General features: G+C 38.4%; 2 protein-coding genes and 1 pseudogene across 2 annotated transcripts; 1 reads left to right on the forward strand and 2 right to left on the reverse strand.

The window, feature by feature from the left end:
• Positions 1-564: 564 nt before the first annotated feature.
• On the forward strand, positions 565-1,770 carry LOC134217864 (THUMP domain-containing protein 1 homolog). Its single transcript, XM_062696694.1, has one exon. It carries the CDS (start codon positions 686-688, stop codon positions 1,706-1,708), a length of 1,023 nt encoding a protein of 340 aa, XP_062552678.1. The 5' UTR covers positions 565-685; the 3' UTR covers positions 1,709-1,770.
• On the reverse strand, positions 1,682-16,834 carry LOC134208833 (uncharacterized). The gene is made up of 3 exons (XM_062684779.1): positions 16,732-16,834; positions 2,376-2,668; positions 1,682-2,301 (listed from the first exon to the last, which is right to left on the reverse strand). The coding sequence occupies exons 1-3, from the start codon at positions 16,832-16,834 to the stop codon at positions 1,819-1,821; spliced, it is 879 nt and encodes a 292-aa protein (XP_062540763.1). The 3' UTR covers positions 1,682-1,818.
• Positions 16,835-17,436: 602 nt separating this feature from the next.
• LOC134208835 (splicing factor 3B subunit 3-like) overlaps positions 17,437-17,716 on the reverse strand; it is a 2,204-nt pseudogene continuing 1,924 nt past the window's right edge.

Consider the following 17,716-nt stretch of genomic DNA (forward strand, 5'->3'; position numbering starts at 1 on the left):
TGTGTGATATTGTTGGTCGAATAAATTGATTGTTCGTGCAGCTGTTGGTAAAACTTGATGGATGTTTGAATAAACAAGAGGTGGAGTCAATGTTGGTCAAACTGCTTGACCGTGTGTACGTTCCATTATGGCCCGTTTACATATGAGCTCTAGCGGACAATGCACTATCCGGCGATACTAGCACGATATTAGCCCGATGTAAACACGAATTGTCCTCGCTAATAAGCGTTTACATTATGCTAATTTCGTGCTAGTATTGTCGGATAGTGGATTGTCCGCTAGAACTAGCTCATATGTAAACGGGCCATTATATTCGGAATATAGGCAGATAACTTTGATATTGTAATAGTATTTTTAAATTTTTTGTTAAACTCAGGGGAATGGGGGTTAAAAATGGCCGAAGTATTAAAGTAAAGCATGTATAAAATGCGCTAAGTATTTTTCTTCGATCTGATAAGTGAATAAGTCGAGGAGATGGATTCTCCAAAAAACGTAACGTTTGTAACGCAATCATCTTTTCCACTCTCCATCTCGTTCGTAAATAAACAGTTCGGGCTCGTTCACTTTCGGCTTTCCCCGAACAAACCGCGCGGTTCCACCACTCGATCGAAATCGAACAAAAGACTCCCTTGCTCCCTTCCATTGGTTTTGCGTCTCCTTATTCCAACATAAAAATCGCCCTCCGATGTCGACAGCAGCCAAGCGTCCCAAGATGGACAAAAAAGGAAAAACGGACAAGCGCAATTACTACGCCAAAGCGTTTTCCGGCGGCGATTCGAGAAGGAAGTACCTGGAACCGGGTCAGTGTGGTTTCATGGTGACGTGCAACTTCCGGGAAAAGGATTGCATCCAGGAGAGCTACCGGCTACTGAACGAATGTGCTGACGAGCTGTACGGCAAAGCGGAAGAAGACTCACAAAAGAAGAAGCCAGCCGCGGATCAGGACGACGCAGAAGAAGAGGACATTTCCGTGTTGGTGCAAAATCAAGCAGAAGCCGTCAAGAAAGAACGACCGCAGTTCCGGTTCCAATCGGTCGAAACCGGAGCGAAGAATTGCTGTTTCATTACGACGACTCTGAAGGAACCCAAAGAGCTAGCGCTGAAGATTCTTCGCGACTTACACGAAACCAAGAAACGCAAAAGCCGCAACATCCTGCGTCTAATGCCTATTGAGGTGGTCACGAGGGCCAATCTGAAGGACATCATCGATGCTTCGGGATCTCTGTTCGACAAATACTTCCTGAAAGAGCCAAAAACGTTCGCCATCATGTTTAACAAGCGTTTCAACAACAGCATCGAAAGGACTGAAGTAATCGAAGAACTGGCTGGTCTGGTTGCTTCGAAGAATATCCACAACAAGGCCAACTTGAAGAACCCGGATCTGGCCATTATCGTGGAAGTCGTTAAAGGATTATGCCTGATCAGCGTAGTACCCGACTACTTCCTGCTGCGGAAGTACAACTTGGTGGAGATTTGTGCTGGAAGAGAAGAAGCCAGCAAAGAAAAAGTCTCAGAAGATAAGAAGGGTGACGATCAGGAAACGAATTCCTCGAAAGCTGAGGAAGAACCAGAGACATCAGAAAAAGAAACAGATGGGACACAAGAAGGGGAGAAAGAATTATCAGAAGCAGGACAGGAATCAGACGAAAAACCGGAGAAAATGAAACCGGACAAAATTCCTGATATCGTAGCAGAGTCAGCGGTTTAATAACTCATTTTTACTTTGAATTGATTTTATATTGAAGATTAATAAAATAAATCAAAACTCCATTAATGTTTTTTTTACAATGAACATCCAACTTAATACATAAAACAAATTCAATGCTTCGATTTTTTGCCACCACTTCCAGTATGTCCTTCGATACCGGTGCTACATTTCGAGCTCGTGGCCTGAATTTCTGCCAAGGTTGGTGCACTGGCGACTGGCGCAACGACAGCCGGTTGATTGCTGCTGGGTCGCTTTCGGCTGTTCGGCGACTTCGATGGCGAATACTGCCTCAGACATTCCACGTCGTTAAAAATAACTTGCGCGCCTCCCCCCACGGTTGGAACCACGTCTCCTTTGAAGATTTTCGTTTCGACCTCACCCTCTGTGTCGGCCTCCTGCGATATGAGACAATACTTGGATGCCTTGGCTTCGGTCACATCCCGGGCATCCTGAAGCTTGGTAACCGATTTTCGATCAGTATAATAAGGCTGGAAAATAGTTCCCAGTGGAACTGGATTCGCTGCCCTGTGTTCCAGCCAACGCTCCCCGGTGGAACGAGATCGGCGATGACGAGGATTGGCAACTGCAACTCCCTGTAGAATTATATTTTGATTTAGTCAAAGTTAGTAGTCAGATTAGTCAGAAATAAAAATAGATAAATACTCACTCTTCTAGACCTTGGTGTCTGCAGTGCCCCATTTGGAGTTGCACTCACATGACTGGTAAGAGGCGTTGCCAACTCATCTACGCTGTTCGATCGCGTAACCTTGATTGGCGTTTCACCTTTGATAATTTCCGAAACCAGTCGCAATCGCTCGTCTTTGTCGCGCATCTCTTCTCGGAGTTTATTTTTCTGTTCCTGTAATTTTACCTCCAGCTCACGACTCATCTTTTCCGACTCGACGGCAATTTTCGAAGTGAACTTTTTCCGTTGACGTTTTTTCGCATTTTCTTGGTGTACTAGAAAGATTTTTTTTAATTTTAAAGAAAAGAGGAATTATTTCATTACAGCAATGCTACACTTTAATGGCGTCTTAAAGAAATGTCAGCTCTGCTCCCAATTAAGCCTCAACATGTGAAGAATCTTCTGTATTCATAATTAATTGATCACATTCAGTCGCCAGCATCGTTTCAATTAGTTTAAACATCGTAATAAAACTCAATGAAATTCAATCATCTCTATTAATAACCTAAAACGATCCGTCATATTCCTCACCCGCCACTCCTCATTACGTTTTCCAGCGCGGCTGTTGGTCGATGATCTCCCTTCCGCCGACCTCATCAAAGTGCAGCACGTTTAATTATAATAATGGTGTTCGTTACTCTGCCATTGTGTCACGGCGGTTCTTATGACGCAGCCTACTTTTGTTCATTTTGAAAATGTCCTTCTATACGATCCTACTGCGCTGAAGACTCGCCTTGAATGGGAAACAGTTCATTAGTTTGGTTGTTTCCGACTGACATAACCTCGGTTTAGACCGAAGATCGCCGCGTGCCGCAGCACGTAGCAAATATGTTCATTATTCAAACTAATTCGAATAATTGTACGACGTGTTTTCCTAAAGGGAAAGATCAACCGATTAGAACTCTTGTCTACGAACTAACGGGTAAAATGATTGTCAGCATCAAAATAATATTTTCTTGAATGTTCAATTAAAAGTTACAATATTGCTCCCGAACGCTGCCACAGTAAACATTTCCCGAATAGATAGAAAACCACTTGTGATGCCGATGGTAGGCACACTCTTTTCATGTGTTTGCTCACTGCAGCCACAATACAATAATAATGGTTTGAATCACCGGAGAGATTAATGAAAATCGTTGGGGTCAGTGTAAACAAACATGCATTACATTGAGGTTTGCTGCACCGGCCTGTGGATGCATTTCACTGTGATGACAGAATATTTCATCGGCGCCCAAATGGATCGTATACTTCAACGACGACGGTTTCAACTTCACGCGTAATTTGTGGATCCATTGGGTGCTGTGATTGAAATGTACTCGATTTTTTTTCAAATGCATGAGTAGTTTTCTATGAAATACCCAATCCGGTGCCATATGCCGTCCCTATAAGCTTTGGATTTATTTATTTAGTTTTAGCATACTTCTATATTTTAATATTTAGTTTTAGCAAATCAGTGTCTTCAAGTGGATTTGTCAAAACTGTATTTCTGAACTTAATCGAGCGTTAGCGAAAAATTTTTTCGAAAGGATTACAAAGTGTTTCGGTATGCAAAAGTACCTTAATTCTAATGCGATGTCATCCACCTGCCACCATTGACATTCGTCCTTGTCGACAACAATGTAATTAAAACTAAAATACCAACACTAGTTTTGAATGGTCGCGATTTGCAGCATATAATTGAACACAATAATTAATCATCTCTAGATTTGACGTAGGTAAAATAACAAACACGCAAAAAATCCGTTCTTATTACGGCTTCGAGAGCAATCACAGCTATGCTAAGCAACTATAGGTAAGTCAACAGTATGGGCCACACTTCGACTTTATAATAACACTTTGCATTAAACAACAATCATTTCGAACAGTCGTGCTTTCTGGGCGCGGCGCTGCCCGATCTATACATTTATGGAGAATGATTCTACGCCCTATTTAGAACAATTTAATTCTGAACGCAAGGGACTGAATTATTTTCCTTCAGTGCAACTTGATTGCGATCAAATCAATATGTCAAAAATGTAATTGGAACAATCCAACATGTTACACCACTTTCCCCAAATGTGAAGCCGTTTTCGTCATCGCTTGAATTACGACCAACTAATCTCGCTGACAGAGAACCCGACAGTCCCAATTGTTAAGCAATAAATCAAAATGATTTCACTCGAAGCCGCGAAGCTCTTTCAGATCGACAGGCGGGGGCCACGATCGCTCCCCGATTGCTCTTAGGTGCTTTCTGTCAGACCGCGAAAACAGACACTTGACAGCTGTTGGCCACTGGCCCGAAAACGGATGATGTTTTCGTCCCCATGCGACTGAATGTCGGACGAATGTTTTAACCGAAATTCTCTGCCAAAGAGACGTCCAGGTGTGCGCGAATGTGACGCTCAAAACAATTTGGCAGGTCACATGACTTTAACACGACTTTTGCCAAGTCAATCAATTTATGTTCTTAACATAATCATTTAAACTAAATACAGTTTAAATATAGCTAAATACTGTTTAAATGAAGCAGACCAACCCAGGGTGGTGGATTACAACATACTAGTGCATATACCATCAATTTAAAAATAGTAATTGTTTGTACTGGGAAGCAAATTTTATGCATCAGCTACCTTTATTCAAGGAAGGAATGTTCTGCTTTAATATTGAATCTCTCGATCCCCTTCAAGCTCGTCTCTACCCAAGTTATAACACCCCACAGCTGGTGCCCCATAGTTACCAGGACAACCGACGAATTTCTATGTCTGCGCTCTTACTTGAACAGTTTTATCTTTGTGTTCATCGTAGTATGCTTTTCAACTGCAAGCAAGGACATCAACCAATACCGTGTATTCATATATACCAATAAAGGTGTGTAAAATGGCGCTCTTATTTCGCAACCTTTCGATATCGATTAGACCTGCGCAGATGCTCCAACCGTAGATGGAGATTTGCGAGCCGATCCACCATAAAATCGATTTTCTTGCGATGCCAATTACCCACCTTCGCCTAGGACAACGGACCAAAGACCGCACGTGCGAGGGTAGCTCCGATAACGGAGATTATTGGCAAACAAATGTTCATCCGTGTCCCTCGCCACGCTGCATGGAGGAATGAATGAATACAATTTCGAGATATTGTTCGACAATTTTGGGATCCCTGTGGCTCGAGCCAACACTGATGCAGTGTATGTCAGTCCGATGCAAAAGTTGTGTCTAATGAGATTTTAAAATGGAAATTCAGTGATCTTTGCCAGCAGATGACAATCAACATTCGTAGGCACGTGCTCAAGGATTTTATTGCTGTCGTTTGAAACCGAGGGGGGTTGTTAGAGTTATCATTCGCCTTGGAACAGTTGTGAGCTTATATCCTTGCTTCAAAGTGTTGTAAATTCATGCTTCTGATTATGTTCGATAATAAAACAACTGAAATAATAGTTTGATAAAATGCTACAAATGTAGTAAACATCTTTCTTCTATGTCGCCTACTTAAGCTACTTTAGCTGAAACAATAGAATTTACCTTACAATCGGCCGGCATAAATACATCGCCGTGTAAAATTACTATTCTTCTACATTACTATTGCAATGAACGAGGTAATTATGATTCTATTGGCCCATTGGATGAAGTGTTGCAAGCAATGGCAAGTTATAGCTGACCGGGTGATCGTTGGAGAGATGGGACTTGCAACCGTGATGGAACCAGGGAAGACCTTGGGAAAGACCGTACGACTTAAACTCGGCTTTGGTGCTCCTGATATCCATAACTACCCTGGTCAGAGATTGAATCCATAGTGAATGAAAAAGTTTCTCACTTATCAGCTCTGTATACATATTATACCTACGATATGCAGTATATCTCGAGAGACTTTTTTCGCAAACTGTCATGATAAAAAGCTGATGATAAATGAACTCATGACAAATTTCTTTGAAAAGCTCCAAAAGGGGGGGGAGCACTGGTTCTGATGGTGCATTTCAACTTGTTCTACAAAACTGTGCGGCCCCTAACACAAAATAAACGTGAACAAAGCGAGAATCATCACTTCTCTGGGGGGCTGCCTATCCGATTCTGTTTTTATCGCACTTGTACACAAGTTTGATAGATTTGTTATCATGGCTTGTTGTGATTCGGAACAGTTTTGGCTTTTCTATCGTTTTTCGTTATCTATTGAGAGCGATTTCTGCAAACCCTGTCCCCGGTCGATTGACACCCAGAACTTTAATAATCTTTCAGCTGAGATTGGGTTGTTCTACTAGCTTAATGCTGGGCTAGCCTTGCAGACATTCCCTAAACACTTTTGCTGACAGATATATCAAATAATTATGTTACCACAGTTCCTACTATTTGCTTATTTGAGACGCCATTCTGTTTTTCAAAAGTCCTTCTATAGTGACGTGCAGTCAAATATGTGAAGAAGTGACTAGGAAAATATTCGTGATTTTTTGTTGCGCAACTATCTCGGCATCGAAGAACCCGAATAGGTGTTGCGTTGTTGAATGTTATAACGAAGACATTATTTCATCATACGACGAAAATGACTAGTGCAAGCTCTGCTCCTGATTCCGCACTGAATGGTCCGAAAGGATAGCTCCCGATAAGGAAGATCCATTAATTACGTAACGCAAAAATTGCCATTTCGACCCATCCCCATGCCACACTTTGTTATGAATCATTAAAGTTTTGTATGGATTGTCACACTTGGTTAAACAACCCCACCCTCCCCTGGTCAGATCAACATTTTGTCGAAAGGATCTGGTTTCGATACTGGGTCGGATACTATATCCAATGGTACGCGCTTTGCAGAATCATGTAGTTTTGGAGATGTTTTGGAGATTCTGATGCCGAAACTAGGGAAAAAGATATAGAATCTATATACTTAAAAATGAAATTCTGTCTGTCTGACTCTTATAGACTCGGAAACTACTGGACCAATCGGCGTGAAAATTTGTATGCAGAAGTTTTGGAGCCGGAAAGGTTCTTAATGGTTTGGGACCCTCCCTCTTTGGAATGGTGGGTCCCATACAAATGAAACAGAAATGTCTGCATAACTCGAGAGCTAATCAGAGAATAGATCAATTTTAAGCGAAACGAAGTTCGCAGTGTCTGCTAGTCATGAATAAAAATGTAGGCTTCCATTAAATCGTGTTGGTAAGTTCTCAATCATCGCAAGTCACAGAATAGGTAGGAAGATGATACCAGCATGATTTAAAGAGTCCACACATGTCTAAATTCTATATTAGAATGAGAGTTCAGAGAGATGCAATGCATAATATTATAGTAACATAACACCGTTGGACCTATCCACTTGAGAAGCGTCGCCGTCCTTAACGATAGCGGCATTCAAGATGATACAGTCGGCGGGATTCATAGGTTCAGTAACAATCAATCTTTCAGCTTTGTCTTTGATAAATTTCCAGAAATTAAATAGCGCGCGTTCTTCAAGCGTCCGTACCATAAATCTTCAACTCAGTTGTTTGAAATCTAGAGAGTTGTTCACCTGGTAATTCATTTCGATACATCGTAGTTGCAACTCTTAGTCATTTTCCAAAGTTTGAACATGACGCAACAGCAGTGGATCCACATTCGGTAGACTCCGCCGCGCGTTTCTCTATTAACTTGTAGGCGTTCGTAGGCAAAAAACTAAAGTCCACTGCATTCACATCTCACGGACAGATCCCGCAAATGTTGAAATCTTTTTTAGACAACTTTTCGAGCTTATGATGTCCAACTGTTTTCAAGAGACCAGGAAATTGATCTTTGTGAGTCTTGCACTACTGTCTCTAATAAAACTGTCCTCTAATAAAAACTGACCAAAAACAATCTATCAAGAGGCTGGAGTATTATCGTGGAATTCGAGTAATTGGAAATCAGAAATATCTCCTGCTTATTCTGCGTCTCGAATGACTCGAAAATTGTCGATTTCTACACGTCCCACGTGAGACGACCGTGTAATTCAAATGGGAGGTATCGACAATTGTCACTTCTCAGAAACAAGACGCAGAATAAGCATATTATCCTCATGCAAAAACACGTAAAGTAATATCAATAATGAGCATTTGAGACCGCATCGTGCTGTGCTTTGCGGTTCTTTCTCTTTGCGGAAGGAAGTTTTTAATACTACCAGCTATTTTAATTTCAACGGTGCTTCTTAGCGCTATTTGTACCCACTATCCGTTACGATCTTTGCAGGACCCGTGCTTACGTTTGTGGACCCGTTTGCGGAAGTAAAATTCCGACAAGCGTGTGAGTCTCTGGGGACCCGTTCTGGGAAAAACCTCTTAGGGGTCACGTCTCCACGCTCAGCAATGAGTATTAACAAAAAACAGAGGAAGAGGTCTCTGAATTCTCACTTCCTTCAAAGAAACAAGGTTTCAAGACCGTCCTGCCCAAGCGCGGAAAAAATAGAAAGGCTGGAATTCAGATATTCCTTCTAACTCTTTCGGAAATAATTCTTCTCAATCGAACTGAGCAATCAGTTCGATTTGATTAATGATGATATTGAGCAAATCGAATCTACCTCTAGCCCAAGTGATTCAGTTCATGCGAAAAACAAAGTTCCGCCAATTGTGGTATCTGTTGCCGAGTTTTCTGGCTTCCGGAATGAGATTTTGAGTAACCTTCAGGGATCAAGGTTTCATTTCAGATTGCTAGGAAGGGTGACTGCCGCGTTTTGCGGATCCTTTGACGATCACAAACGTCTTCTTCACTATTTAACTGAGAAGCGCCATAAATTCTTCCATACGACGACAAACTGAGCGATTTTTCAAAGTCGTCTTGAAGGTCTCCCCAGTGATGACAAATCACTGGATGAGATTAAATGAAATTTCTCAATTACTTGGATTTTCACCAGTCCAAGTAATTAAGATAAAAAAGAAATCTCACTCTGGTACTTCCCAGAGGGCATTTCTCAAAATTTTATTTAGTTCATTTTAACAAAGTGAACTAAATAATATGAAAGTTTGGAAAAGGCCTGTATTATGTCCCATGTCCGTGTTACATGGGAACATTTCCCAGGCCTGGGGACCAAAACCTACCCAGTGCCGTAATTGCCAAAAGTGGAGGGGAACCAAACATTGTCACATGGATGCTAAATGCATGATTTGTGGTGGAACCTCTCACGCCAAGGACGCATGTCCTGTGAGAAGACTCAATAAATTTAAGTGCAAACTGTGGGGCAATCACAAATCAATTTCTGGGAATGCCCTTCACCAAAAAGTTTTGAATTCCCGTGCAAAATTGATGACGGAAATTCCAATCGGATCCCAGATTCGACGGGTAGAAATTTTTCAAACGCTCAAATTTCGAAACCGTTTACCGGTCGACAATTCATACCCACAATTCACAAACAAATTTTGCCGCTCGTCAACGGGTATAAGCACTTCAGTAAATTCAAGTTTTCCAATGTACCTACGTATGCAAACATCGCTGCTGGTAGACCAAATTTCTCTTCTCAAAATGAGGTTTATACCCATGTCCCAACGGAAAATAACGGTCATGTTGCGATTCAGGTAGCATGACTGCTTCGATGATTTTTAACTGAACAATTGCATCACATGATTGATGCAATGTTCAACAAATACCATTCCTGAAGCTATTCAGGTTGGTATAAAGTACACACAATGTTATCGGACTCCGTTTCAATGGATCCAAATAATTGTGTGAAAGTTCTAAATTAGATACCCGCTCTCAAAGGGTAGGAAGATGAATTATTCAACTTCCTTTCAGTTCATAATGTGCATATTGCCATTATAACTGAAACGTTTAAAACAGGACTCTCATTAAAAGAGATCCAAACTATTTTATCTACAGAAATGATCTCCTGACAGCGCCTGTGGTGGTCGCCTTTGTCATTAATAGACGTATCAAACATAAATTATTTTCTTCGTTTGAAACCAAAGTTTTTGAAACCTTGGAGTTTCTGTTGAAACATTTTGGACAATTTTCCTTCATTGCAGCCTACTTGCCTTTTCAATGCAATGGGCAGCAAAGAATTTGTTGAAAGTATCTTCAAATTCTGACTCGCAACAAATCAAATTCTTCGTAATTGGTGACTTCAATGCCAAACACCGTTCATGGAATAATCTCAAGCAATTCCAATGGTAAAATTTTATTTGAAGATTTTCGGGGTATATATTCAATATCCCAATGGACCAACTTGTTTTTCTTCCAGTCGAAATCCTTCTATTGATTTGGTTTTAATGGATTCAAGTCAGCTGTGTGCAATTGGTAACTCATGCTGACTTTGACTCTATCACCTTCCTGTGACGTTTGAAATCTCACAAAGCCATTTAAATCCAATCAGCTCTACTTTTAATTATCATAGAGCTGATTGGGATTCTATATATATCGATAGGAATTTTGATGTTGATATTCCTCTCGAACAAAAGTGATATTGACAATGCGCTCGTATCTTTGACAAATTTAATTGTCGAAGAAGAGCATTCAATTCAATGTGAAGTTAAATTCAACTCCTATTATTGACGACGATCTTCAGCTACTGATCCGTCTTAAAATGTGAGAAGAAGGCAATCTAAAGAACTTCGATTCCGGTTGAAAGTTATTTGGCGAGATTTCAAATGAAATTAAAAACGTTTCTATTCTGAGAAATACCAACTTTGAGAATAATGTCTCGAAGTTGATCCCATTCAAACCCTTTTGAAATTAACAAATTTTAAAAACCTCAAAAGCCAATTCCAGCGCTTAAAGAGGAAATAAAATTTTATTAACAAATGAAAAGGCTCAAAACTTGCTCAGCAGTTCGAAGTGCTCCATAATTTAGTCTAGGTCTCACTAGTCCAATTGAGGATCAGGTTACGGAGCTTGAAGACATTCTCAATCAAGATAATGTTTTGATCCTTCGTTGGAGACTAATTTGGATGAAGTGAGATCTATTACTAGAAATTTAAAAATATGAAAGCCCCGGGTGATGATGGTATTTTCTACATAAGGTACACTGGGAAGTGGAAAAGGAAAAATCGATAGTGCATGTTTGAATTAGTGTGAAACCAGTTTAAATGATTTAAATGCGTTCAATCAAAATGGGCTATCAAAAACGTCAATTTTACAACTATGCGGTAATTCATACTTTTGGTCGCTTGAAATTTATGGAAATAGATTTCGAAATTAGGAGTTTTTTTCCACTTATCCTAGTGGGATGGTAAGTGGAAACCCATGTTACCTTGACCTTCAATAGTTATGAGTATTCTATATAATCAATACGATAATTGCTCTGAGTATCTTTTGTGGAATAATTTCATTACATTAACGGAATAAATCCTCAAGAATTCTCGTAATAGCTAGGGACGGCTGGTTTTTTCTCGAACACTAAGTGTACGTAAAGTCTACATGTTTGCCCCAGATGAGCTTTTTAAAGTAAAAATGGGACTTACAGAGTTTTAAACTAATCAACTTAGTATAACGAATTGAGATGATGTCTGTAGTGCGTATTCGCATGTATGTGTGTGCGCAAAGCATGCACAAAATTATCAGCTATTCTTAAGCACTTGTCCTTAACCAATATGTTCGCAAAAAAATTGCAATCAACTGCGAAACTTGTTATAAATATAAATTAATGAATTATACAATATATTTACCTATCAGTACTATTTTAACAAAAACATGTGAAAGGCATCAATACCGATAGGTGGATTAATCAGGCATTTTCTCATTTATATGTCCAATCACACTGGAATCACAATGATAACAAGAAGGAACATATTAGATTCAAGCTATCGAAATAAACCTTGGAGGAAGAAAAACTTGCTAATTAGAAATTATCCACTTCCCCACAGTGTTTGATACCTGGGGTAAGTGTAAAATCTTGAATTATTTGCTTTCTTGGTACAAACCACTACCAATTGAATGGGATTAGTTTAATTGTGTAAATGGTCACCTGTGATATAAATTTACTTGAAAAAGAACAATTGGTAAATAAGAATTAATTTTATGAATGCAAATATCAATTTTTCGCGAAACCTAAAATTACAGTTCAAGCGATAACGTGTTAGTGTATGTGTTATACAATTTTCAACATGGTATTAGTGTGAGCATCAAAGTATAACATTGCATGATGCTAGATGATGGTAAAAACTGTAAAATATGTACAATTCCAATTTTTGAGTCAATTTTACACTTACCCCTTTTCCACTTAGTGTACCTTCTTATCAAAAACTCTGAGAGCTCTTTATCCTTTTTGGTTAATTTTTTAACAAATGTTTCAATTGGCATACTTTCAGATAAATGGAAAAACAAGATTGTTCAATTTTGAAGCCGGACAAAATCCAGCTGGGGCTAGTTGTCATAATCAGTTTGCTTTCTTCAATAAGCAAACTGTTTGGATTATATTAAATAGAATGATGGTTCATATTAATGACAATTCTATTTTTGCTGATGCGCAATTTGGTTTCATGAGCACTTCAACCACTCATCAATTATTAAGAGTTACAACTTAATTCGGCTCAACAAATCTGAAGGATATTCGACTGAGTTGCTCTTCTTGATATAGAGAAAGCATTTGACAGTGTTTGGCATGAAGGTTTGATTGTAAAATTGATGAATTTTAATTTTTCCTCTATACATCATTAAACTGATCCAAATTATTTATCAGATCGCTGTTGCAGGTAAACTATCAGAATACTAAATCTGATAGATTACCTGTAAGGGTGCGTTCCCCAAGGCAGCATACGCCCATATTGTATAACATTTTTACTTCTGACTTACCTGATTTACCACCAGTGTCAAAATCTTTGTTTCAGATGACACGGGCCTCTCAGCAAAGGGCGAAGCCTTCGTGTCATTTGTAGTAGATTAAAGTTTGGATATTTTCTCCACTTACTTGCAAAAATGGAAAATTTCCCGAATGCTTCCAAAACTCAGCTTATAATTTTCCACATAACCGAGAGCTTCTTATTTGAAACCTTCTAGCAGACTATTGTCACTATGAATGGGGTTCCATTACATGGTCTAGCGAAGCTAAATATTTAGGACTTCTGACTGATCAAAATTAACTTTTAAAAATCACATTGAAGGCCTTCAAGCCTTAACAATATATTATGCCTATATCCACTTATAAACAGAAAATCAAAACTTTGTCTAAGAACAAACTTTGATTTACAAACAAATTTTAGACCTGCCATGTTGTATGCTGTGAATATGGCTAGTTGCTAATACCAGAAAGAAGGCACTCAGGATTCAAAATAAATTTGAAAATGATTCTGAATTGCCTCCGTGGATAAATACCAATGAACTTCATAGAATTTCTAATATTGAGACATTAACAAATGTCCAACAAAATAATTTCAATTTTAGAAAAATCGTTGCAATCTTCTATTGCACGATTAACTCCTTACCCTTAGTATAAAATAGGTTAAGATTAGTTTAAGTTAAAACATTGTAATTCCTACATGGTTCAATTCAACCAGAGGAAAATTCTAACTGCCAGAGGCAATTGAAATGTATTAATAATAACTAAAAAATAACTTAACAAATAAGGATGATGATGTTAGAAAACACGGAACACCTAGTCTAAAGATGAATACATGTATTAGATAATTAGCAAATAAAATTAGTTAAAAAAAAAAAAAAAAAATAATGAGCATTTTGTTTTCTTTTATAACTTTGCTAACAAAATCAGATTGTTCGCAACAACAACTGGCTTTCAGCTTAAGTATTCTATGAGTCGTACTTGATTATATTCAAATATTTTATGGTCATCTCACGAAACGATCTTTACAAATGGTGATTTCGCAATTACATATCATCTTCAAATTAACGTGTACATTTAAATTACATCCAAATAGCTAAAATTGGGAGGCTATTAAAATAGCAAAACAATCGTTTAAACACAGTGGAGCGAAAAACTCAAAATTTGAATCACTCTATTGCCCATGCTTCAAAACGTTTTTCTTAGTTTGCTTGCAAGATCGGTGACGGTCCAGCATTGGTATTTGTTCGGGGAGCCTTGAGATGACGTTGCAGGGTGGATGAAGGAAAATGGAAACGTTTCGCCATTTAACGGATTTTCCGATTTTTCGAACTTTAGCTTCAACCTTAGCTAAAGCATCATTGCTGTACTGCCGTCGCTTTTGATTGTTTACTCTGTGGGATATTTGCAGTGCTAATTAACATGTACAGTTTTTTGCATCATATGTTCAGAAAATACTTCAAAGGGAGTTTTCTCATAACTGTGGTAAACCGCCTGCTTATAGCCACAAAATTGAAAATGGCAGCCCAAAAATTGTCCATTAAAACAGATGAAATTATCCTTAAATTGAAAAATGCTCCTTAAAAAAAACTGATCATTTTTCCTAAATTATTGAACAAATTACCTTGAAATATATAAAATGCTCTAAACATTTGAAAAGTGTACCAAAACGAAAAAAATGTACCGTAAACAATGAAAATGCTCCTTAGAAAATTTTGTAGGCACATGATTTCGACAATATCGAGTTCCGAGTTATAAGAGATAGTTGTCGCTGTCGTCTGTCGGAACATCTTTTGCTGGCGAGGATAGGAGCTAAATGTCAAAGAAGGAAAATACATATTTGACAGTATGGTACCCACACGTTTTCGGACAGCAGAACAAAGGGAACCGAAGCAATTTTATCTAGTAACTAAAATATCTTTTATGGTTATGGAAATTGATGAATAAACCTATTAGCATTATATGCAATGCGATTTTAATGAAATTCGTATCGTGCCTAAACGATGTGCAGTGTATGGGACGTCTGTTGGTCTATGAGCAGTCTGGTGCACAATTTCTTCAACAATGCTTTGAATTGCTTGATAGGCTAAGATTACATTTGCATAAGTTTATGGAGCATTTCATTTTTTTACGAAGCACTGTTTTAGTTTAAGGACATTTTATTGGTTTAAGGAGTTATTTCTTCTTTTGGAGCATTTTCCTTAGTTTTCGGAGCATTTTTCTGTTGAATAGGGTTACCAAGCAAAACAATCAGCTTCATACTCAGGGCTATACAATGGTGCATAAGATTCTACTTTATGGCAGCCAATTTCAAGGTACTTTTTCAACTATTCAGAATAATTCTTATATCAATATACTGCGCAATTATCATTAGTTAAATAGCAAATCTTTGTTTTCTTTGTTTTTCTTTTGCTTCTAGGAGCATTTTCAATTGTTTACGGTACATTTTTTTCGTTTCTACGGTACACTTTTCAAATGTTTACGGAGCATTTTATATATTCCAAGGTAATTTGTTCAATAATTTGAGGAAAATGATAAGATTTTTGAGCATTTTCAATGTTTAATGATAACTGATTGTTTCATGATGCATTTACCATTTTCCCAATTGAAAATATTCAATAAATACTCGCAAAAATAGAGTGAAACTCAAATAAACAGTAAAGAACGTACCATGATGATGACGTCCGTGCCATTTTTACGATTAGATATGAAATACTTGATCGTTGGAAGCACTCCTTACGCTCCTGCCGAAAAACGATACTATTTTGACAGCTGAAAAACAAAAATTTAACATTAAACTTTAACACGGACAGACAGACATTTGTTCAGCTCGACGATTGGTACAGGGGTTAGACAAAAGGTTGAGATAGGCAACATTTTGTCGAGTTCAAAACAGACATAACTTTGCATAGAAAATCCGATTTTGATGAAATTGGGACTATCGGACGCGGAACTCTTCTAGTATATTATCTCCATGCAAACCTGAAATAGGTCCTGACCACCGGAGATGTTCCGGGTTTTCCGAGGTAAGTTAAAAATGCATTTTTTCTTCTGCTTGCCATTTTTGACTGTGTTGAGCATCTGTTTTGCTTCCCAGAAACTAGAACTATATGCTGACCAATGCTGCTGATATCCAAAACCTCTAGGAGTATTACGAGATAGGCCATTTTCGTAAAAACGGTACGACTGGTCATAAATATCAATTTCCAGAACATTCGAAACTTTTGCAAATTAAGAGAGTCTACAGTCCTCAAAATATATCTTTAATAAGATCCTAAATTCATCACCTTGTATAAAACATGAATTTTGACACCATATATGAATGGTTCCAGATGGCGCCAAAACCGGCTCTTCCGGGAAGGCCTTGAAACCTGCTATAAGGGTGGCCGTGGACACTATCGGTTTGGAAATGTTTCTGTAATCATCGTCTCCATAGAAATTAGATACTCATATTTGCATTATTCCGATCTTATCATTTCATCATGTTCCGGACCGTTTTTACGGAAATGGCCATATCTCTGCGTAGTTTTGATGGATTCTCGATCTGCATGCCACCATTGGTCGGCATATTAGTTCTAGTTTTTGGACAAAGCATAAAATATGATGAAAGTAAACGTCTTATAAATGAAACGAAGCGGAAGAAAAATGCATCATAACGTACCTCGAAACGCGAACATCTCGGTGGCTGGAACCAATCTTAAGTTTTGATAGGGATAGTTTATAGAGTTTCCGCCGATGATCCCAATTTTATCAAATCGGATCATTTACGCAAAGTTATGCTGACTTGAACTTCTGCAAAAATTTTTCCTTTCTCAACCTTTTTGCCTAACCCCTGTATATAACATCATGGGTCTCCGGACTTCTAGAAAAAGCTTAATTTTGGAGTGAAATGATATGTTCGGTGCAACTTTGTTGTACGAAAAAGGCAAAAACTAGCGTATCATGATTATGAACCATTTCCAGAAATGGTTTTGAAGAGTGACACTGGTCCTACACAGATAAAAATATGTTGTGATTTTAAATGTATTTTCATGCACATACATATTTGGGGATGCAAATAAACGTAACATTCAATTGATCTCACTATTCTTTAAATCGAAAAATTTAAACGGTGCTTGCTTGTAAAAATTCAATCAAATTTAATTAATATCGAATGTTAATTCGTTTGATGGGGTAACCTGCAGTTTTACACGTCGTTGAATTTTCAAAATTATTTGCTTGTAATTCCAATGTCTGAACTGAAGCTTATTCTTATTTCTTTGGTAGCTTTTAAAAATAATGAAATTTCTAACGCATTATTGTAATACACGTCTTTATCCTTCTTTCAAACGACAATATGAAACTACCGTTACGGGTTTGACTTTTATTAGCCCATTATTGCAGCCTCTAATCGTTTCAGGCTCGTAACATGTCTGCAGTTTACTACATTTTCCACAATAATTGAGATATTTCTCACGAAGTGCGTTGATTTATTGCTGACCTGTTGCGGCCGTTTGCTGTCATTATTACCAAGCGTTTCGGTTACAGCGATGGCAATTGGCAGTTGGCAGTTTAGCCGATTGACACCTGTGCACGAACGAAGGTAGATCCTTTTCCTACGACCGCAATTCGATGTAGTGACGATCTCCAGCAATATTACGTAACTA

Source organism: Armigeres subalbatus, chromosome 2 (assembly GCF_024139115.2).
Source record: "Armigeres subalbatus isolate Guangzhou_Male chromosome 2, GZ_Asu_2, whole genome shotgun sequence".
Lineage (NCBI taxonomy): Eukaryota > Metazoa > Arthropoda > Insecta > Diptera > Culicidae > Armigeres > Armigeres subalbatus.